At 36.7% G+C, this 24464-nt stretch overlaps 1 protein-coding gene and 1 non-coding gene across 3 annotated transcripts in view; both read right to left on the minus strand.

The window, feature by feature from the left end:
- GTF2A1 (general transcription factor IIA subunit 1) overlaps nt 1-24464 on the minus strand; it is a 46597-nt gene that overhangs the window by 21078 nt on the left and 1055 nt on the right. The window contains exons 1-6 of one of the 2 annotated variants that reach the window (XM_077910247.1): nt 23664-23684; nt 20590-20691; nt 10195-10399; nt 8392-8456; nt 2581-2656; nt 1096-1229 (exon numbers count right to left, since the gene is read on the minus strand). In XM_077910247.1, the coding sequence (XP_077766373.1) occupies nt 1096-1229; nt 2581-2656; nt 8392-8456; nt 10195-10399; nt 20590-20604 (495 nt within the window). In that variant the 5' untranslated portion in view covers nt 20605-20691; nt 23664-23684. Of the gene's footprint in view, nt 1-1095; nt 1230-2580; nt 2657-8391; nt 8457-10194; nt 10400-20589; nt 20692-23663; nt 23685-24464 lie in introns of those variants that run through there. The other variant, XM_077910246.1, reaches the window with a different exon arrangement.
- LOC144321474 (small nucleolar RNA SNORA79) lies at nt 9050-9194 on the minus strand. The gene has a single exon (XR_013387131.1). It is a non-coding gene; the product is annotated as a small nucleolar RNA SNORA79 (small nucleolar RNA).

A 24464-nucleotide genomic window follows, 5' to 3' on the forward strand; every position in this document is an offset into this window, starting at 1 on the left:
ATCATACTATAACATGGACATTACATATTTATATGTCTCCTTTTTTAAAGTACCTAAATTCTTTAATAAATAACCATTTCTCTTTCCTCTTTGTCCTTACAGGACAAGAGCTTAACAGTCAGCACAGAGGTAGGTTTACAAGTATTTAAAAGTTTAGCTGATCTAAACAGCAGCTGAAGCAGATAACTGGAAGCATGACAAGAATTAAAGCTGAAGAGATTAAAAAATAAGATCCACAAAAAACAAAGATCCTATTAACCATGCTGAGGAGTTTAGACTTTTTCCAATAGGCAATGGGGAAGTCACTAAAAAAATTTAAGATTTTTAGAATAACTATAAAATAGAGTAACAAGTTAGGAAGCCCAAGATTAGAGTAAGGAAAATCAATTGAGAGAATATATGGTACTTTATATATACAAATACACACACATTAACATTATATATATAGTAATATATACTATTGAGAGAATAATAATAGTATTTTAAGTAGGAAATTACGAAAGCATGAACTTAGAAAATGATGAGAGTCTAAGAAAACTAGTTTCCAATATTAAGGAACTGCAAACATGTTAAAACTGCATTCTGAAAGAAAGGAACTATTAAGAATTGGTAGGATTTCATGGTACTTTGCAATATTAAAGGTAAGGGAAGTGGGGGTTCCCACACACCCACTTTCAGAAAATGCATAAGCTTCATGAAACTAGATTCATGTCTTCCATGTTCATTCCTAAATCTCTAGTCCCTTGCAAAGACCCTGACACATAGCCAACACAGTATTAAATACTTGTTGAATGAACGCAATACTTGGAGGCTTAGGAGGCTGCATCAAGTGTGATGCCACTGATAGAAAAGCACGTTCAGAGGGATAATGAAAGATAAGCAGGGATAACAACAATTTAGTCTTAAATATATTGAATGTAAAGTTAAGCTGTGACGCATGCAGGAGGAATTTACAATGACAGGATGTACAGCATTGGAGAACAGTCTAAGAGCTCATATAAAGCCATGGGAAAGGGGGAAGGAAATCTCCCAGAGTTCACACAGAAGAAGAAAAAAGAACCCCATCATGATGCTCATAATTTATTATTCTATTACCTGTTGTATAACAGGAGCCTGTACTCCACCAGGCTGCATTTGTGGTATAACTTGTTGTTGAAGAACCACTGACTGCTGAGGCTGAAAGATATACTGGGCACCATTGGCTGCTCTGACTACTTGAAGAAGCTGGCCTGAAGCAAAAAGTATACATTACAAGTTACCATTTTAGCAGTGACCATCTCAAAATAAATGAATTCATAATGAATGTCAAGCCACCAAAATGCCCTGGAAATGATCAAGCAAGAAGTCTAGCAATTAAAGGCTCCCATACACAGTAAACCATAATCCTTACCTTCTCTTACTTCCCTCCATTGTTCAAATACATTGCTTAAAATGTTTTTCCTTACTTGCTATCCTTAGAAAGCTCTTTTCCAATAAAATTTTAACAACAGATAATGAGAATTGATTAGAAGTTTAAGTTATCTTTATTAACATGTTAGGAGTCATGCAAAAGCAGCTAAGTAAGATCAGATGTTTCAGGAGCTGTTTCTTTTTAAAGCTTTAAAGACATGAAAGTATAAACAGTTCATTAATACCTTGAGCCAGAGCACACGGTACTTAGCTTCAAAATGCTTAACAAAAAGAAAATGCTGAGCCAATTACCATTGCCACATAATACTAAGTATATGCCTGGCTTAAACATAGAGAAGTGAATCCCTCTCTTTGTTGTCTTAGATGATGCAGAATCTTCAATTAATTAAAAAGCAACAATTATATATTAATAAAATATGTAGCAAGATAAACCTCTAGTTAGTGCTTTACAAATTTAGAATTTTATTAACGAGACGCCTGGGTGGCTCAGTAGTTTAGCTCACGGCTCCTCTGGCTCAGGGCGTGGTCCCAGAATCAGGGGATCGAGTCCCACATCGGGCTCTCTGCATGAAGCCTGCTTCTCCTCCCTCAGTCTATGTCACTGTCCCTTTCTCTGTCTCTCATGAATAAATACAATCTTAAAAAAAAAAAAACTTATAAAAAATAATTTTGTTAACAAAATAACAAGAAATTCTCTAATTAAAATTACAACTTAAAAGCCACATAAATTCTTCCAACATTAATATGCCAAAAAATCACAAGTAAATTTTGTCTGTCTATGCAGAGATAGTACATAAAACAGAATGCAATAAAGTATTATAGGATTTAGTCTGATATCACAAATTCATTCAAATGAGTCAAGTTGTTTGGCAGGTTAAATGTGTTTAGCAAAAATCTATGTAAGTAAGTATTTCTATATAATCATACTTCATTCGATAATAGGATTCTCATTCATAAATCAAAAGCTCAAGTGCAATTTTCATCTTTTCTACTCCATCCTTAACAATAACTATCATCTAATGTGATGTAATAGTCAATCTTATTTTAATAACCTAAGCTAAATGGTAAAAGAAATACTGATTTTGTCTTGCAGTGAGGCTCAAACAAAGACTAGATGGTACAATTTTCTGAGTTATACATATAAATAATGGTTCCGTTATTCCTAATTACCTGAATTTGTTAGTATCTGTTGAACAGGAGTCACACCTGCAGGGAGTGCCAAGGTAGCAGCTGTAGCAGCAGCGCTCTGGAAAAAAAAAAAAAAAAAACCAAGGAGAAAAAATCAAAACCACATACATACATAACAGTACCTCAGTTTATCTCTGGCATATTTTAATAGTATTCGAACTATTATTTAGTATATACTAAAACGAAAAGTCTTAAAAAGACTAAATTCCATTTTATAAAATGATACAATAAAGACCACCTAGCCTAAAATGCATTATGTAAGTACTTCAAACAATTAAGTAGAATATAATTGGGGTGTTTTTTCCCCTGGAGAATGTGCTCTAAGGAAATCTCCCCCCTACTAACAATGCTGTACAATATATAAAATATCCATTCTGGTATTTCTTTTCCTAACTCTATTTCCTTACTCCCAACTCCCTGTGGTCAAGTACAGTTGACCCTTTAATATTGCAGGGGCTAAGGGGACCAACTCCTCACACAAGTGAAAATCCACATGTAATTTTTGACTTCCCAAAAGCTCAATAGCCTACTGCTGACCACACATGTTATATTACTATATTCTACAATATAGCTAGAGGAAAGAAAATATATACCACATTTAATGAAAATAACCATATTTATCGAAAAAATCTGCATATAAATGGATCCATACAGTTCAAACCCAAATTGTTCAAGGTCAACTTCATTTACTTGAAGCAAAATATTAAATATCTTCATTTTAGAAATCTTAATATTTTTAGTTTATACTAGACTCAATAAATCTTTAAAGAAGACCTTGTATCAGAATCAGAAGGCTGAGCTTGTAGAGCGAGGAATTCTTCTACGATGCCTTAAGATACAATACTGGCTATATATCTAGATGAAACATCTATTAATAATAGTTTTATTAACACAAAAAATACCTTAAAATCTTAAGAAAAGTCACCAACTTTAATTTCTACATTTTAAAATGGAGGCAGTATCTGACATTTAAGTTAAAAATAATATACATGGGTGTACTGTGAATCTCTTTAAATCCAGGATACATTTTTCATTTACTGCTTCTGAAGACTCCTCCTCTCAGCTTTCCTCCAAGAGAATTATACCACATCTTACTGGTTTTTTTTTTTTTATTCTATATTTAAAGTATTTCCATGCATCTCACTGTAACTATCTGTAGAGGTAATTTATCCCCCTCTTCCTTCAATCTTTTTAAAGGTACCCAGCCTTCACATACCAATCTAATATATACATTTTTAGAAACACCTCTAATTGATAGGTTCTGAAAAATAAATATAACTGCAGTTAGAAGATGCCAGAGAAGTCAACAAAACTCAGAAAATTATACTCAATTAGGTTCATGATACTACTACCTAGTCTAGACTCTACATATACCTTTTTTTTTTAATTTTTTATTTATGATAGTCACAGAGAGAGAGAGAGAGGCAGAGACACAGGCAGAGGGAGAAGCAGGCTCCATGCACCGGGAGCCCGACGTGGGATTCGATCCCAGGTCTCCAGGATCGTGCCCTGGGCCAAAGGCAGGCGCCAAACCGCTGCGCCACCCAGGGATCCCTCTACATATACCTTTGTAAGAAAATGTGCTTCTTGTTGCCATTTGATAAGTCTAACTATCAAATCATGTAGTTTCTACACCTAAGGCCTAAATTCCCACAATGTCCCCAGCTATAGCTCCATCAGGTTCTCTTCATGAAATGCAGGTCCTGCATTCATTTAAATAAATCTTGCCTGTATAGGCAAATGAAAGGTAATCTAAGGAACACATTAACAACCACTTACTACTGAGAAATACTATTCAGAAATATTAAGGGCCTGTAATTCATATTTTATAAGATTAATAGATCTTCCTCTACTGGCAAAATGACAATTGTAGTTTCTACACAGCATAGACAACACAATAACCACCTGCACACCTCTGTACATCCAAACTCCTATCAATAAATATTTGTTGAGTGACCTACTACACAAACCACCTTTTATTAATACCTACTGAAAATTTCTTCTTGTATTTTATGAAATAGCCCTAAAATGACTAATGCATTAGAGTATTTCATAAAGAGAATCTGCAAATTTTGTTTGCCATAAGGTCCTATTTTATAGGTTCCCCAAAACAGCTTTCAACCTAATATATTATCACTATCCTACATTTTTATTAAATTATGTAACTTTTCAACATGTTCATTTCCAAAGCATGGATTGCTTTTTAAAAAATCAAAACTGGGGATGAGTGGATGGCTCAGCGGTTGAGTGTCTGCCTTTAGCTCAGGGCATGATCCCAGAGTCCCTGGGTCAAGTCCGGTATAGGGCTCCCCATGGGGAGCCTGCTTCTTCCTCTGCCTGTGTGTCTCTGCCTCTCACTGTGTCTCTCCTGAATGAATAAAATTTTTAGAAAAAAATAAGTTGGTCAGAGAAAGATAAATACCATGTGATCTCACTCACATGTGGAATTTAAAAAAGAAGGGGGAAAAGGAAAGGGGGGGAAGAAAAAGGAAGGGGGGGAAGTAAAAAGGAGAGGGAAACAAGAGCCTCTTAACAATAGAGAACAAACGGAGGGTTGATGGAGGAATTTGAACAGGGAATGGGCTAGATGGGTGGTGGGTATTAAGGAGGGCAATTGTTATGACAAGCACTGGGTGTCATATTAAGTGAGGAATCATTGAATTCTACTCCAGAAACCAATTATTATTCCACTGTATGTCAACTACCTAAAATTTAAATTAAAAAAAAAAAAAAAAAAGGAAAAGGAAATCAATCAAATGGTTATCTTTGAATCAGGAATAATAATGCAAACAAAAACCAAAAAAAATTTTATTAAAAAAAATTTTTTTTTTGTAAAGAGCCTATAGTGATTGTATTTCAGAACATATAAAGTACATGGGGCAAACACTGAAAACATCCATTAAAATTCTAAAATACAGGGATCCCTGGGTGGCGCAGCGGTTTAGCGCCTGCCTTTGGCCCGGGGCATGATCCTGGAGACCCGGGATCGAATCCCACGTTGGGCTCCCGGTGCATGGAGCCTGCTTCTCCCTCTGCCTATGTCTCTGCTTCTCTCTCTCTCTGTGTGACTATCATAAATAAATAAAAATTTTTTTAAAAATTAAAAAAAAATAAAAATAAAAAATAAAATTCTAAAATACACATAAATGCTAACATCTTTACTGAGTGATATTTCTGACCTAGAATCTGTTTAAATATATGCTCTTTAGAATCAAGGAGACCTAACAAACAAGGAAGAGATGGGCCACTGATTTTGCCCTTGTGTCTTTAAAGAGAATTTTCTCTCAAACATTTAAAATTCTTAGTAATCAAATGGGCCTACTGCAAGTGATTCTACAAAATTTTCTGTTTTAAAAGGACAAAAGTCAGGATGCCTGGCTCAGTGGCCAACTCTTAATTTCAGTTCAGGTCAGGATCTCAGGGTCCTGGGATCAAGCCCCTTATCTGGCTCTGTACTCAGCCGGGAGTCTGCTCCCATTCCCTCTGCCCCTCCACCTAGGTGTGCACACTCCTTCTCTCCTTTTCTCTTGGATAAATAAATCTTAAAAAGTAAAGTAAAGTAAAAAGTAAAGTAAAGTAAAAAGTAAAGTAAAATAAAATAAAATAAAATAAAATAAAACGACATAAGTTATTCCCTAGGAAATATCTCAAAGTACCAACTGCAATACAGATCCTATAGTGAGACTTTCATTTTTAAGGATGGAGATAAAAAGAAATTTGGGGCCTTAAACTTGAAATGGAATTTTCTGAATGATAAAAATTCTTGTGATTCCATGATGGACTGGAATTTTCTGATTTTTAAGAAGAACCAATTCTGGCAATTTGAATTACAAGTACAAAATAGATATCCTCGATTCTTTTGTAAATTTAAAAACTCCAATTTCTGTCATGTAGAAATTTGTAATTCTGTCAAGCTATGAATTTGTAAGGCTGGTATATTTAAAAAGGAGTCGGTTGTCTAGTGGATGAGCCATGTTTTGTATCTGACTTATCAATCACAGATGAGCTTTGAGGTCAACTACTCATTACTCACCAAACAGAAATCATTTTTTAAAATACTGCTTTTTCAGGGCACCTGGTTATTCTGTGCAGTCTGCTGAAGAATCTCTTTCCCGCCCCTGCCACCCCTACTCTCTCTCCACCCACATGTGTTCTCTCTCAAATAAATAAATCTTTATAAAATACACACACACACACACACACACAATCTAAAAAAAAAAAATTCATTGCTAGCACTAGGCTAAGAGATTTTTTAAAAATGATTCTTGCTTTTAAATAAGAGATTCGGTTGAATTTAAGAATGAAAAAAAAAAAAAAGAATGAAATGTCAGAGCTGAGACTCCACTAACAATCTCTTATCTTGTAAACAGAACAAAGAAAAGCCATTTATGAGAAAGTGCTGGAATAACTCTTCTAATAAGACTTTATTTTAATGTCTTATTCAAAAAAAAACTTTATAGGGTGCCTAGGTGGCTCAGTGGTTGAGCGTCTGCCTTCGGCTCCGGGCGTGATCCCGTGGTGCCAGGATAGACTCCCACATCGGGCTCCCTGCATGGGGCCTGCTTCTCCCTCTGCCTCTGTCTCTGCCTCTCTCTGTGTGTCTCTCATGAATAAATAAGTAACATCTTTTAAAAAAATAAATTAAAAAAAAAACTTTATATAGGTAAAGAGTCTCTAAGGATCTGAAGTAGTTTTTCGAATTATATATTATATATAATATAATAATATATATTATATATATTAATTATATATATATTAATATAATATATATATATTTATATATATATAAATTTGAGAATTTGAGCTGTTCAGTGAAGATCCCTTAGAAATACCAAGGCTGGGATCCCTGGGTGGCGCAGCGGTTTGGTGCCTGCCTTTGTCCCAGGGCGCGATCCTGGAGACCGAGGATCGAATCCCACGTCGGGCTCCCGGTGCATGGAGCCTGCTTCTCCCTCTGCCTATGTCTCTGCCTCTCTCTCTCTCTCTCTCTCTGTGTGACTATCATAAATAAATAAAAATTTAAAAAAAAAAAAAAAAAAAAAAAAGAAATACCAAGGCTAATACATAATAAACTCAACTGATGGGACGCCTGGGTGGCTCAGTGGTTGAGCGCCTGCCTTTGGCTCAGGGTGTGATCCCGGTATCGAGTCCCACATCAGGCACCCTGCATAGAGCCTGCTTCTCTCTCTGCCTATGTCTCTGCCTCTCTCTCTCTCTTTCATGCATAAATAAAATCTTTCAAAAAAAAAAAAAAAAAAAACCTCAACTGATCAAAATGCGTTTTAAAGTACTAATATACACAAAGTTAATAAATCTTATTAAGCTAGGCTATGGTTAAATCACAGCAAAAAAATTTTAAAGGTTTGGTTTTAAAAAGTTATCTTGAACTATCCAAGAGTTCATTTTCATTTTTCAAGTTTACAATTCTTAGCATTCCTGACCTCTAGCAATTAATGGGTCTTCTGAAACAGAACTATAATTGACACAGTATGTTTGGTAGGTGCCCTAAACCCATTTTCCAAAAATAGCATGGGACGGAAGATCTCTCACAAAACATTATTCTTTTGGTATTTTCAACAGAAAACTGCATAATTTTATGAACCTCTATGTCTAAGTATCAAGCTAAATTTTAGATGTGCTGCTAAACCCAATAACTAGGAAACCAAATAAACAGCCATTTTGTTAAAGTCTCATATAAATTTCACATTGTTAATATACAACACACCTAAGCATAATCACAATTTTGAGTTAGAATAAGTAGAGCTAAGCAAAATACTATATTCCAAGTCTTACCATATTTGATGCGTTCATATGTTGTATCAGCTTAGAATCAGGAACTATAACTTGTGGTGCAGCAGCTATTAAAGAAAAAAACAAAAAGCACAAGTGCAAACAAGGAACCATGAGGCTGTTTCAAAATACTAAGAATGCTATACAATGATGAGAACTTTTTTCCTGTTTTCTACATCCAAATGCATCCACCCATTTGATACCTAAGAATGTTATAAATTTCTATGGTAAATAACAGCTGTGATATACCCATATTATACTTAAAAATATCAATTTAAAAAAAGATTTGTGTAACAATACCTAAGGATACAAAGAAATTTGGATGCATGAAGTAGTGAGATACCTAAAACCTATACATATACAGCTCTGTATGTTCTTAAACTGGAAAATTTCAAACAAAATTTAATTGTATCTTGCTAACTCAATATTGTTTAATACTACTGTTAGAATGAGTTAGTAACCCATTAAGAATGAGCTCAAAGAAACTATTAACTAGGTTTTTTTTTTTTTACATCTACATAGCCTTCTTCTCCCATTTGACAGCTGTCAAAATCTTGTTACTTCCAACAACTTTTTAAAAAATATAAATCAGAAATAATGGCTGTTAAAAAAAGAGAGAGAGAAGAAACAATGGCAATGTTATGTAAATATAAGAGGAATTAGATGTTTGATTCCGCAAATTTCAGAGAATAAACAGATAATCCCATTATCCTAATATTCTCTGAGTGAAGAAAATCAAATTTTAATTTATGATGACCTAAAATCCTAGTGCCAAGGCCTGAAGGCAATAGGAGGAACAGTCATCAAAACAGATGAAAAAGGATAAAATTATTTAATGCAGGTATAGAATAAAATCAAATGTTAAAGGTCTTATTTGGTATAAACAGTAAAACAATCCAAACAGACATTTCTACCATACATTACTTACTATGTATCACTATCAATTTTAAGTCTTATATATTCTCAGCCACTCTCAAATAAGGCAAATGGGTAGTAATTAAACTTTTCATTTACCTTCATTCTCCTCTCCAATAATAAGATTTACAAAATGCAAATGCTTGGAAAGCTTCATGACCAAACAGGTTTGTGATGACAGAAAATACTTGTTACATGTAATAGGCCAACCTTCCTGGCCTTCTCAGGGCCCAAATTTCCCTTAGTATTAAAATGTTGGGAGAACTATTTCACAAAGCCTTTTGTAAAGCTTCAATGAAACAAATTTACAGATTTACTTGCATAGTACAAAGAAGTATGGACACAGTCTATATTTGGTTTTTTTCTTACCTTTAAACCAAGTAATATAAATTATGATACACACACACTCTTCACTTAAGTCTAATTCAGCCAATTTATACTTACACAAAGTATTAAAGAACTGAAATTTCAGACTGCCATACTTACAAAAATCCCCCAGTGCTTAAGATGTATTTATAAAAAACAAACTTAAATGTCTTTGATCAATTTTACAAAGAAAGTGGTAACAATTTTACCATATGAAATAATGAAATCCTTAGTAAATAAATCTTTAATAGGTTTGACTTATTTAGGGAAATCTACCGTTTTATAGCCTTCTCGAAAGAAAGTATTAATACACTTTTAAGAATATCATCGTAGGCTCTCAGTTAACTACTTGTTTATAATTTCTACAATATAAAATCCACGTTTTATACAAAATTTGTATGTAAATATACATACATACACTATCCCCTCAGTCAATAAAAAGGAAAAACCTACAGCTATTTCTCTTCTTTGAAAATGACAAATTTCATTTCCACGTTGTAAGTAGAAAAATATATCCAGTCTCACCTTGCTGTGATGCAGGAATAAGGACCTGCTGAGTCTGCGCTTGCTGAGGTACCGTTTGCTGTGGTTGAGTTTGCTGATGGTGGTGGTGGTGGTGATGTTGCTGTTGCTGGGGTTGATGCTGCTGTTGAACTTGCAATAAAAGCTGCTGCTCTTCTGAATGAAATCCATCTACTGCCCTAGATTGCATTAGTTTATTCTCCCACAACTAAGGCAAAGAAAAGTAATGTTAGTGAAGGTAACTTCAGACATGTGGATAAAACATATTTTATTAGTCTGTTCATAAAATTCTTCCATTTTCAAAACCAATACAACCACAAAATAAACCGATCTCTAATTTTTACACAAGTGTATACAATAATGAAAAATAACTTTTAAAGTATCAAATTTCTTTTTTGCTATCTTGGAGTACTGAAGAATTTTGTTTCTTTTTTTTTTTTTTTTAAGATTTTTTATTTATTTCTTCATGAGAGACACAGAGAGAGAGAGGCAGAGACACAGGCAGAGGGTGGAGAAGCAGGCTCCATGCGGGGAGCCCGATGTGGGACTCGATCCTGGGTCTCCAGGATTACGCCCCGGGCCGAAGGCAGGCGCTAAACCGCCGAGCCACCAAGGTTGCCTAGAATTTTGTTTCTTTTTATGTCTTCAAACTCTCTACGGTAATTCCAGGCAGAGTTTCACATAAGCAATTTTTTAATCATCAGGGTACCCTTTTTTAACATCAAAATAATTACTATTTTCATGGAAATCTCCCTTTAATGAAATATCTAACTTTTAAGCTATATAGCAAAACATAAATTCATGTTTCCTTGATTTGAACAATGAGAAACATCATAGAGGCAATCCTCAAGTTAGAAAAGCCTAACTTTGTCTGATCCTACACAAGTTAAAAAACCAACAATGCCTAACGCTTTTAGAGGCATTCTCAACCCTCCACACCTTTTGAAATTCCCCTCCATCCTCCATCATGACAAGGAATAACAATCCTTTTCTGCTTTGCCACTTCTATTTTCTCCTCTCACCCTAGGACACAGCAATTATGATGGGGAAATAAATCAGACATGGGCAAAGGAAGACAGAAAATAAAATATTTATGACTACTGCATTCCTCTCCCTCACACATTTCCTCTCTAACCAGATTTAAGTCTTCATTGTGGAAAACCTTAACCCTTCTAAGAAATTGCCCAAGAAAGAAAACTATTCTTTAAATATACAAATGAAATTTAATTCAGTTATTTTGGGGCACCTGGGTGGCTCAGCTGGTTAAGTGGTCGACTCAGTTTTGGCTCAGGTCATGAACTCATGGTCCTGCAGGGAGTCTGCTGGTCCCCCCTCTCCTCCTTCCTCCTCACCTTCATCCCCGCTCCCGCGCTCCCTGCTCTTGAGCACAGTCACAGGCTCGCTCTCTCTCAAGTAAATAAAATATTTTAAAAATAATATATCAATCATTTTGTATACCAGCACCTAACACCTACACACACTGTTTTCCCCCCTAGGATATACTCTTGGAATATTACCTAACACACCTGAGGTTTCTATCAGAGCCTCCCTTTACTATGCTCACAACGCTTTACGAGTGTCTCCTTGACGCTTCCAACTATTCTAGAAATTCTGTATTTGTAAGTACATGCTAGTAACAATTCTAGCAAATCTCTCTATTAGCTTGCTGAAAAAGTAAACTAAAGGTCAGTCTCCCAAAGCAACCATTCCCTTAAGCAGGTTCAGTACTTAGACTTGCCTAAAGACTATTTTTAATAGAGACAGCATAACAATATCTATCTCATGGGTTGTTGTGAAGACTCAGTAACATATTTACATAAAACATCAGAATCTAGCATAAACTCAGTGACCAATGCATGCTGATTTTCATTATTATGGTGGTGGTGCAATTAATTGTGTAATAAAGCATTACACTGGAAGTTAGGAACACAGTACTGGTTTGAAAACTATTCAAGCTTTGTGGACAAATTATGTAGCTTTCTTGGGCATTTTCCTCTTCTAAAAAAACAGAACAATTATTTCTAAAATCGCTTCCAGCTAAGAAATCTAAGTCTCTAAAAAATCTCAAATTAAAAATAGCTACAATTCTTCTTGGAGTAACAAGGAATTATTTCCTGGGAGCCCAATTTGTATCTGGTTCATCTCTGTTAAGTGAGCATCTAGCATAGCACACAGGAGACAAAATGGACTCTCACACACTGAATAAAATACATTCAAACTAACATCAAAGGCTATACAAAGGCTCCCAAACAGTCTGCACTCACCCAAAACTATTTTTCCCCCTTTACATGCACCTTTTTTCTTTGTATATTTTTGTGTTGGAGTTCAATTTGCCAATATATAGTATAACACCCAGTGCTCATCCCATCAAGTGCCCCCCTCAGTGCCCATCACCCAGTCACCCCATCCCCCCGTCCACCTCCCTTTCCACTACCCCTTGTTCGTTTCCCAGAGTTAGGAGTCTCTCATGTTCTGTCACCCTCCCTGATATTTCCCACTCATCATCTCTCCTTTCTCACCCAAAACTTCTACACTTCTTTTTGTCTGTTCTAAAACAAAACAAAACCTAGCCTCTGGTAAGCCAAAACTCAAAGTACCATTGATTAATGCTTTAAGAAACCGTTGTTTAAGCCATGACTTTTCAAATTTAAAGCTTCATGTGTATCACCCCCAATTGGTCTATCCACTGCACTCTGATCCAGTCACATCATTTTAATGAAGCTTCCATTGTAGTGGCAAGTATTAATGATTATATATTAAGTGCTAAGAACTGGGTACCACTACTCACCTAGCCTCCCAAATAAACGGCCTATAAGTCAGAATCCACTTCAACACCCATCATTATTGTCACTATCCCTTCCAAAGCATTGTTCCAATCTATCCTTACTGAGCTCCCCACATCAAGTCATAAATTCTACAAATAATTACTGAGATACCCTATATACTAGACACTGTTAGAGACATTGAGAACAGTGAACAAACCTGACAAAAACACTTTTCGTCACAGGGCCTACATTCTAGTGAAAAATTGCTCTTCCAATCTGTCCTCTATGTCTGTGGTTCTCAAAATATGGTCTCAGGGCAAACAGCATCAGGATCACCGGAGCACTTGTTAGGCATACTAATTCTCAGGCCCCAAGCCAGACCTACTGACTCAGCAACTCTAGGGATGGAGCCAAAAATCTGTTTTAATAACCTGTCCAGGTCACTTTAATGTACGCTATTAAAGTCTAAACCAATGTTTTTCAAAGTGCATGCTGCAAACCATTAGTGGCTTGTGAAAAGTCAATTTAATTTTTTTTTCTTTTTGGTAAATGTTAAAAAGAAAATGTCAGATTATGCTTCTATCAAGTCAGACTCTCTGGAGCAGAAGTCCAAAAATCTGCATTTTAACTAGCACCCCAGAGAAATCTTTCTCACGTTAAAGATCATGGTCCTTAATATAGAATGTTACCTCCCTAACTGCTACAGTAACTTGCATTCTACTTTCCCAATAGTGTCAAAGTACTTGCAATTCCCTGAATATGGCATACATATTTCGTATCTAAATCTTAGTAAACTTAAATAAAAATTTAAAAAAAAAAAAGGGGGTGGGGGGAGATCCCTGGGTGGCACAGCGGTTTGGCGCCTGCCTTTGGCCCAGGGCGTGATCCTGGAGACCGGGGATCGAATCGCACGTCGGGCTCCCGGTGCATGGAGCCTGCTTCTCCCTCTGCCTGTGTCTCTGCCTCTCTGTCTCTCTGTGTGACTATCATAAATAAATAAAAATTTAAAAATAAATAAATCTTAGTAAACTATTCCCTCTGACTAGTAGTCTTCCCTCACGATTCCCTACACAATGCAAATGTCAAAGTCACATAGCCTCTAAGAAATCACTCACTGCCTCCATACCCTAGAAATATTTCTATTGTACTTTTCACACTAAGTCTATCTTCTCTACTCAAGTATGGACTTCTTCAAGGCAGAGACTATGCCTTAATTCAGGAGCTAACAAAATGACTAACAATTTATCAGTATTTAGTACCAATTCCAAAGAAGAGAAGGGAAAACACACTGTTGATTTCTAGCGTAAATGTTTCTCTGTGAGGATGCTACTGACATTTTGACCAGACAATTCATTATTATTCAGGGTAGTGCCACAGGAAGTGTACAGAAAATACAACATTCCTGGATGGAGCCTACTAAATGCCAAAGATGCCCACTTTAAGATAAGCAAACATAGGAGGAGGGCGGGGGGTGGGAGTGAATGGGTGACGGGCACTGGGGGTTATTCTGTATGTTAGTAAATTGAACACCAATAAAAAAAAAAATAAAATAAAATAAAAAAATAAAAAAAAAGATAAGCAAACATGGCCCTATACATTTCCAACTGCTGGGGGGTGGCGGTAGGGAGCAGAAGAGAAAGGGGTATTGGGAGTAGTCCACTGAGAATCCACATTTACCAAGTACCAAATACTGTCCTTAATAACGTGAAAAATACAAATAAAGTACTACACAAATACTAAGCATTAAACTTATATCAAAATAATATAAGGTTCAAATTCACTAAATGTTTTATTTACCAATCATTCTATTTTTTTGAATATCAGCTATTTAAAATAATGCAACACTGTTTTCGGCAACAGTTCGATCAATACCACTGACAACAATCAAGAATACTGAATTGTTACATATTTATTGATTTTGGTTAAGAAATAGCAGAACTCGGGGGCAGCCCAGGTGGCTCAGCGGTTTAGCACCGCCGTCAGCCCAGGGCCTGGTCCTGGAGACCCGGGATTGAGTCCTGCATCAGGCTCCCTGTGTGGAACCTGCTTCTCCCTCTGCCTTGTCTCTGTCTCTCTCTCTGTGTCTCACAAATAAATAAATAAAATCTTTAAAAAAGGAAAGAAAAAGAAAGAAATAGCAGAACTCAGCTAAAATCTTAAAAAAAAGAAAGAAAAAGAAAGAAATAGCAGAACTCGGCACCTGTGTGGCTCAGTGATTGAGAGCCTGCCTTTGGCTCAGGGCATGATCCTAGGATCAAGTCCTGCATCAGGCTCCCTGAAGGGAGCCTTCTTCTCCTGTCTATGTCTCTGCCTCTCTCTCTGTGTCTCTCATGAATTAATAAATAAAATCTTAAAAAATAAATAAGCAAAAGGAAATGGCAGAACTCTTTATTTTTATAATACTATTTTCCCTCCAACACAGTAACTATTATTTCTGGCAATCCTCCTTCATCAATCTTTGCCTGGTCTCTGATACTAGACATGGAGAAAATTCATTTTCTGTTCTCCAAATGACTCTAATGTACATCTATATATCACATTAACAAGATTAATACTGTATTCTTTCTGTGCATTTTGAGTACTTTACACATACAGACTCATTTTTACAAAATCCTATAACATCGACATTCTGCTGTTTACAGAAAATGAACCTGAAGAACAATAAGTTAGGTAATTTATCCAAGACCACAAACTAATAGCAGGCAAAAGTGAGATACAATCCAGGCAGTCTGACTCCAGTATTCCAGTCAGGGAACCTGGACCCTGAGAGTGAAGACTGAATGTCCTTCAAATTCTGCACTCTAGGGATGCCGGGGTGGCCCAGTGGTTGAGCGCCTGCCAGGGCATGATTCTGGAGACCTGGGATTGACTCCCACATCAGGTTCCCTGCATGGAGTCTGCTTCCCTCTCTGCCTAGGTCTCTGCCTCTCTCTATGTGTCTCTCAAATAAGTAAAATATTAAAAAAAAAAAAAAAAAAAATTCTGCATGCTAGGCACCTCACTTGCCTCACCCTAATCCCAGCTTTGATCTAAACTTTAATCTCTACACTATATTGCTGCTACCACAGCAGGCCTAGTCACAACTCTGGTACCTTTCTTTTTACTGGTAAGTATTATGTATGTCATCTGGAGACAGAAGGCCTGGGTTCAAATATCTACCATTTGGTAAATGATCTTATCAAAGCATATTCCCCCTGAGTCTATTTTTTGATCTTTAAATTTGTGATTAAATCTACTATTTCCAGGGATCCCTGTGTGGCTCAGTGGTTTAGCGCCTGCCTTCGCCCAGGGCGTGATCCTGGAGTCCTGGGATCGAGTCCCACATTGGGCTCCCTGCATGGAGCCTGCTTCTCCCTCTCTCTGCCTCTCATGAATGAATGAATGAATGAACGAATGAATGAATGAAGATCTACTATTTCCTGGCAGTTTTCCAGGCTAGAAATTTGAAGGATTCTACTTTCACAAAACATCTAGCTCCTGAATAAAATACAAGAAAACTGCATTTCTGACTCCCTTGAAATGGGAGTTGAGGTACACAGAATATATTTTGAATAGTGGTTCTCAGTCAGGAATGATTTTGCCCCACACCAAGGGACACTTCGGCAAAGCATGGAGACATTTTTGGTTGTCAGAAATGAGGGGAGCTACTGGCATCTAGTGGGCAGAGGCCAGGTATGCTGTTAACATTCTATAATGAACAGAACAGCTCTCTACAACAAAGAATTAACAAATGACAATAGTGCCAAGGCTGAGAAACCTGATCTAGAGACCAATAAACTGAGTTTCAGATTGGTCTCCAATTGGGGAAATTCCTCTCACATTATTTTATTGAGAAGAGAGACCATGTTTTCTATCTCCCATAGTATCTGCTGTTTAGATATGGGTAGGTCTGATAGTATAGAAATGAGGACAATTTTATCATTGACTTTGAAGAGGATTTCTAGACTGCCATTCCCACCTATAATCACTCACCAATCCAAAACACAATTTACATTCAAATACAGATTAAAGACTATTAAGACTATGTTTTATGTGTTTTTTCTATCTCCCATAGTTTATACATTAAGGAAGGCCCCATAGTGTTTCAAGGGATAACCTCAGAAAACTGGGTTGACTTTTTTTAATTGCCTCTCTTCCAGCATTATCTAGCTAAACTTCAAATTACATGCAGTCATTACTCATCTTAATTGATCATCTAATTCATCACTGTATCCTTCACAGCAGTGGGGAAGTTTTTGATAAAAGTTTGTGAAACAGCCAAAAAGAGGGATGGGACTAGAGCTAATGACAAAGTCCTTTGTAAACCGTAAAATACAAAATCAATGTTAGTTTCTGTTAGCAAGAATGTCTAAACCTGTGGAGTCTGATACAATATCTACCAGCCACACATGGTGATTTAAGTTGGAATTAATTATAATTAAAAATTCAGTTACTCAGTTCCATTAACTGTTTTTCAAGTGCTAAATAACCACATGTCGCCAGTGGCTACTATATTGAACAGCTCAGATACAGAACATTTTTATCACCATAGATAGGGCACATTCTGGAAATTCTAAGGAGATCCTGAAAAAATTTACTACAGAGAATTAAAATAACACAAACTCAATTCAGTTTAAGTTTATTTTTAAATCCAGTTACAGGGGATCCCTGGGTGGTTCAGTTGGTTTAGCACCTGCCTTCGGCCCAGGGCGTGACCCTGGAGCTCCAGGGATCCAGTCCCGCATCAGGCTCCCTGCATGGAGTCTGCTTCTCCCTCCGCCTGTGTCCCTGCTTCTCTCTCTGTGTCTCTCATGAATAAATAAATAAAATCTTAAAAATAAATAAATAAATAAATAAATAAATAAATAAATAAATAAATCCAATTGCAATCCACAATAGAAGAGTATGTCCCATTTGAAAAACAGCAAAGATATTAAACTACTTTGTTCTGTTAGATTCTGGAACCACGTTTATCATTAACTAATTATTAAATATTTACCGAATACCAGCCACATATGTGAGGCACTGTGATAGAAGTTAGGGATTCAAAGTTGAATAATTCACAATTTTTGTCATTAAATAAATCAATGTATAAAACATACATAATCTTCATATATTATATACTACATTATACATATCACACTAACAAATATTTGAAAAGTCAAATGTAATAATAGGTAGATCTATTTAATTTTATTTTTTTAGATTTTTATTTATTTATTCACGAGAGAGAGAGAGAGAGAGAGAGAGAGAGGGAGCTGGGGCAGAGACACAGGCAGAGGGAGAACCAGGCTCCATGCAGGGAGTCGGATGCAGGACTTCATCTCGAGACTCCAGGATCACGCCCTGGGCGGAAGGCAGATGCTCAACTGCTGAGCCACCCAGGCGTCCCTGGAGCTGATTTTCTACATTTAAAAATGCTGCATCTTCCACATAAGGTCAAAGCACTTCTAGGACAATCATTGTATGAGTGTAACATGAACTGCAAAGTATTTGTTCCATATAACACAAAGGAATCTTATTCTCTCTTCTTATTCACATCCTGAGACACTTTATGCTGTTTGAGACGTTTATATTGCTATTCTTCCAACTCATGCCTCAAAAGTTGGCACTATTTCACTTGTATTTTTGGATGCCTACTCTTCACTTTTAATAACCATTACACTTCTCTCAAGGTAAATTAAAATTTCCTCAACTCACTTAAATATATTTTTCCTTCCTCAGACAGATTTTTCTTAACTTTACAGAAGTTATCCACAGATGTCTAAACACTCAAAGATAAATTTCATCACCATAATAAAGGTGAGGTTTACTTTATTTAAAATAAGTTGCTAAGCTGAAGCTTCCTTATCTCCATTGAAGAGATAAATTAATAACAAATGTTCTTAGCATGAACTGTGATTACATATTTGTACACAGTCCTCAAGGAACTCAATACTCAATTTCTAAGCCAGCAGTTCTAAAACTTAAGTCTCAGGATACTTTAGCACTTTCAAAAATTACTGAGGACCTTAAAGAGCTTTTCTGAAATTCTAAATAAATTGGAGTTTACTAATTCATTTAAAATAGCAAGCATCCATCACATGTTAACATAAATAACACAAACAGCCTAAAGGAAAAATAGCTGGATTCTATCTGCTCCTACATCCACCTTGCCATTTCGGTTGAAGTATATGAAGAAAATCTTTCTTCTCACAGCTAAGCAGTTGGGAAAAGAAAAAGTATTTTCAGTGATGGTTTCTTAAAAGTTAGCTACAATGTGGAATCTGAAACCAAACACCAATGAACTTTTTATACTCTGAGATTAAAATCCATTAATTGGGGGATCCCTGGGTGGCGCAGCGGTTTAGCGCCTGCCTTTGGCCCAGGGCGCGATCCTGGAGACCCGGGATCGAATCCCACGTCGGGCTCCCGGTGCATGGAGCCTGCTTCTCCCTCTGCCTATGTCTCTGCCTCTCTCTCTCTCTCTCTCTGTGACTATCATAAATAAATAAAATTTTAAAAATAAAAAAATAAAATAAAATAAAATAAAATCCATTAATTTATCTTCCACTTTGAAGGAATTTTTCAACATCCTGCCAATTTGGTCATTTGAAAAATATAAGTTCAGTGAATTATGCAGTATCCCAAGTATTAACACATTTCATTAAAGAGGATCAGATAATCCCATTTCTTAATATTAACAGTGATCTCATCTTGATCCTTCAGGCAACATCTTTTTAATATTCACTGCGTCGAAATGAGAAGCATACATAAAACACTGTGCGTATGGAACAGGTATCTCAAGGAGAAGCCCTTGCGCATTTGAGTAGCAAGTTTAACAGACCACTTTTCACAGAACAAAACTTTTACTGAAAATAGGACAAATTATGATTATTCAGACTTGGGCATTTGGCCAGCCTCATGGACCTCCTAAAAGAGTCTGTGGAGAAACCTCAGGACTCCACAGACCTTATTTTGAGAACCACTGTTCTGAGCAGTAAGGCAAAAATATTCCACGATTCCATGAGTCATTACAACACCAAGAAAACATGAATGCTAAATAAAAATATCTAATTATTTCTGTTTAAATTCAAAGAAATCCAAGAGACCGAAAACTAGCTCCCAAAGTAAAATATATCATAAACCCAATATTTGGCTCACATTAAAAAAAAATTCAGACTTGTGAACATGAAATTCTTTTATCAGGCACTTATTTTATCTCCGACATAAATACTTTTTAGAATACAGGCACATTAAGACCATAAAAAAAGGGGGGGGGGAACTATAGCTAGGTCAAATAATTAGACTATAAATATACAATGTTAAGGGTCCATTAGTAATAGTGATTGATATTGCCAGGCACTGTGCTTAAGTACTTTATATAGCTATTATATTTAATCCTCAAAACAACCTATAAGGTAAGTCGAACCAATTCCCATATCACACATAAGGAACGTGAAATATAAAAAGTGTACCTAAGATCAGAGGAAGGACAGATGGTAGAGCTTTTCTAAAACTAGCATCCTTCACCTATCTATAAGAGTGCCTACTGCAGCAAAGCTGAATGTTCATCCCCTGGAAAAATTATGGATCAGTCTCAGACTGAAAAGAGTATTTTATGAAAAAAAAAATAAGCATGACTATTAAAAACAACAAAAAGAGGCCAACTCACGGTTTTTAGTTCCATCAGAACTTGTTCATCAACTCCATCATCCAAAAAGATGTCTCTCACATCATTAATAACATCTTCAATCACAGATCTGTATAATTTAGGCTTTAAAGGAAAAATAAAAACTTGAAAAAGGTAATTTTTCACATATTCAAAACCAATTATATATAATACAACAACCATTTTTCCAACTATCCAAAACCTATTTTAGAAGATATAACTTTGAAGATAGGGCCATACTAACAAATATCATTTGCTCCAGTTAAGATGGATTATTCTATGACTATATTTTAAAAGGAGTCTTAAGAACTATTTAATGTGATTTGTATATAGGAGGTCCTCACACATATAAGGTCTGCACAATTTCTAGTTATAATTTCCTATGTTGTTATAGTCAAAACACCTAATGTGATTCAATAAATAGCCTTATGGGTTGCCATGTCTGGTCCCTAGTATTCTTTCCTTTGACTCCTGTCACAACCTCCTTACTAAGCCTTATACTAGAGAACCTTATGTCCTACAGTCATTTGCCTGATAACATCTGCGATCTCATTTAAAAATCAGGTAATTTCGATTTTCTGTTAACCAGTCTGTGCCTTTAAGCTACACCATTACACTGTTCATATACCCACAGTATCAGGTCTCAAAGCCCCAGATGAACAAGGGACACTGATTTCTTACCCGGGATTTCTTTCCTTCAACTACTGCCCAGACGATGGCTATGAAATAGAATCATGGACAGCCTCAATGTTTATTTTTCTAATTATTATTATTACTACTATTTGGGGGGTATTACTTGGGAAGGTGTGGAGGGGACGACTGCTTCTAGAAAGTTGCCAGAAGAATAAAAGGAGAATAGATGTGAAAACACTTGAAAAAATATAAAGTATTTTTTAAAAATCAAAAGTCACTGTCAATTTGCCCAACCCAGATCCTATTTTTAAAATGTTAAGCAAGAAGTTTGCATGTTCAGCATGATAAAACTAGAGTTACCCTGTAATAAATCCTATCCATTACCACACGATTAAGGTTATCAGCCTTTTTCTTTTAAGGTTTGTCATTACTTGTGTTTACATATGCTGCTTAAGGTAAGAACTACTGGTTACCAATAAGGCCAGGGGTTTGCTCTCATAACCAAACCTCAAATAGAAATGTTTCATTAGCATCTCTATCAACAATATTGTTATCACAGGAGAGCTAAGAAAATGTGTTCTTGCACTGCCAAAACTACAAATAACGAGTTCCTCTGTATAACTTACCTCAACCATTAAAATTTGTCCCTTTTCAACACAATCAGAAAAACTTTTTATATATGTGGGTCCTCACCTTTGATATTCCACTCACTAACCTGACTTTTTCTAAATCAAATCTGCCTCTGTAAACTTTAAATTATTCATGTGAAAAATTGTAAAACTCTGTAGGGCCTCCTTATTTTAACATTCTGGTTCTATATATTAAGAAATTGTAACTGACTATAGGTATCACTTTATCTACGGTGATTTAACCACTGAATTACAAAAATAACATTCAAAAAGTGGTTTTAAGCCAATAATGATCTTTAAGGCACTATAAAGAGGTGGTGTAATTTTAAATTGTTACTATGAATCTTAAGTTGATGATACAAATTATTTTTTCAGCAAACTGGTGTTTGGTGTTTTCTGAAGTCAATCACTCCTAAAAATCTTCAGCTTGGAGACCCAGACATTTACAGCTATAAAATTTGCGTTCTTCTGGCACTCCCTATTTAATGAATTTATCTTGTTTTAGGATTCTGCTTATGTGCCTTAGTTAACCCACAACCTGACCATTTACCGGATTCATAAAAGCACTATAAAGGGAAATGTGTATTCTTCGCAAAGTACACATACAGAGAATAATTTAGTTGAATTGTTCCTAAGTTGATATACCCCCCAAAACTGATTTTTTTTAAATACCTATTTTTTTTTAAGATTTTATCTAATTATTCATGACAGACACAGAGAGAGAGAGAGAGAGAGGCAGAGACACTGGCAGAGAGAGAGAAGCAGGCTCCATGCAGGGAGCCCCACGGGGGACTCGATCCCGGGACTCCAGAATCATGCCCCAGGCCAAAGGCAGACACTTAACCACTGAGCCACCCAGGGATCCCCAAAAACTGATGTTTTTAAAAGCATGGGGGTATGCGGGTACTATCTGAAATAAGCAACTTCCAAGATATTATTTAAAATGCTAAACCTTATTTGAATCAAAATGTTTGCCTTTTACAAAATACAAAGTAATTTAGGTTTTTCTTGGCTTTCAAAACACAGGTATTCCAAACTTAAAAAAAGGTAAATTAAAGAGCCACTATCTCATGATTAATTAGGAGGTTCCTTTCCAAAGTGTCAGTCCCCCCACACCCCACCCCGGGGAGGCAGAATACTGGAAAAATAAACCAAATTAACTTCTATCTTGAATGTTAATATCCAATGAAATCAAAAGACAACGTCAACTTCGAATTTTAATATTTTAAAAATCCAGTTTGCACTAAGCCTCCCCTCTCATTACTCACAATTTCCCTACATACAATAGATGCACTGTGGACATAAGGCCCCACGTTGAAGCTTTAGGCACTTTATCTTCAAAAAAGCTTTGTGTCTAACGTTACAGAAAAACAATGGCATATAGGAGCTTTATTTCTAACACATTTTCTGAATACTCGATGGACGAAACACTATCAGAGTCATCAAGTACCCTGCAGCTCAGAGTTAATGTAGGAAGCGGTGTTTCTGTTGTCGTTTTCTTTAAATGCCCAACAATAACGCATTTCCCAATACAAAAATGACCACAGACCTCTGAGCTACAATCCTCTTTAAAAGCAAAGATATAAATATAAGAAGAAGGGACAGCAATTCTGCGTTCCCCCCCCCCCGCCCCCTCAACAAAGGCAGGAAACCCTAGCTGCTGCGTCAAAACAAACAAACAAACAAAAAAACTTGGGGACCCCCCCTCCCTCCGAAAGCGGCCCCGTCGGGCGCGAAATCCCAGTGGCAGCTGAAGGACCTAGAAATAAACCGGGCGCTCGGCTCGCTCCTGCCTCTCGCCTCGGGAGCACGCACCTCCCAGCCCCGCTCTCAGCAGCTCTCACTATTTAAAGCCGGATCTAGTGTTTAAATGGAGAGGCGGTGACGTAGGCCTGAAAAGCACCTTCCCATCCTGGCAGAGTCTATATTAGAGAGCGGCAATGGCTCTATATAAACAGGGCAGCCAAAGGGAGGAGGACCACAAGGCTCAGGGACTCAAAAGCAGGGTAAGCGGCCGCAGCCATGATGGATCGACCCGAGTCGCCAACGGTACGGAGTCGGGCGGCCGCGGGCTCGTCTGCGGCGTTTGGGACCGGGAAAAAAAACAAAACAAAAAAACAACAAAAAAACAAAAACAAAAACGTGTTTTTACGGTCAGAATAAAAATAAGAGTGGGGTGGACTAGTGATCGCATTGGCGTTGGTGACGGACAAGGTTGTTTTTATGTGACTGCTTTTTGCAAACCTACGTGATCGCAAGTAACCAAAAAGGGACAAACGGGGGGGGGGGGGGCGGGGGGGAGACGTAGGCAAATTTCAAGGCGAAAGCAGGGGCGCTGGGACCACTGTAGGCTTTTTTGTTGGTTTGTTTGTTTGTTTGTTTGCTTTGGTGCTTTTGCTAGTGGAAGATACGATGGGGGGGGGGGGTGTTGCTTCCCCTTCGCCATTTTACCGATTCGGAAGGAACCGAGATAAGTGCTTTTCAACCTTCGTCCTTTTCTTTCCTTTTTCCTTTTTTTTTTTTTTTTTTTAAGAAATATAAAATGGCCTCAGTGAAGGCTCCCCCTAATAAGCACAACCGCCAGAAACATCCCAAGTAACCCCCAAAGTAGCCGTT

Source organism: Canis aureus, chromosome 9, assembly GCF_053574225.1.
Source record: "Canis aureus isolate CA01 chromosome 9, VMU_Caureus_v.1.0, whole genome shotgun sequence".
In the NCBI taxonomy this organism is placed as follows: Eukaryota; Metazoa; Chordata; class Mammalia; order Carnivora; family Canidae; genus Canis; species Canis aureus.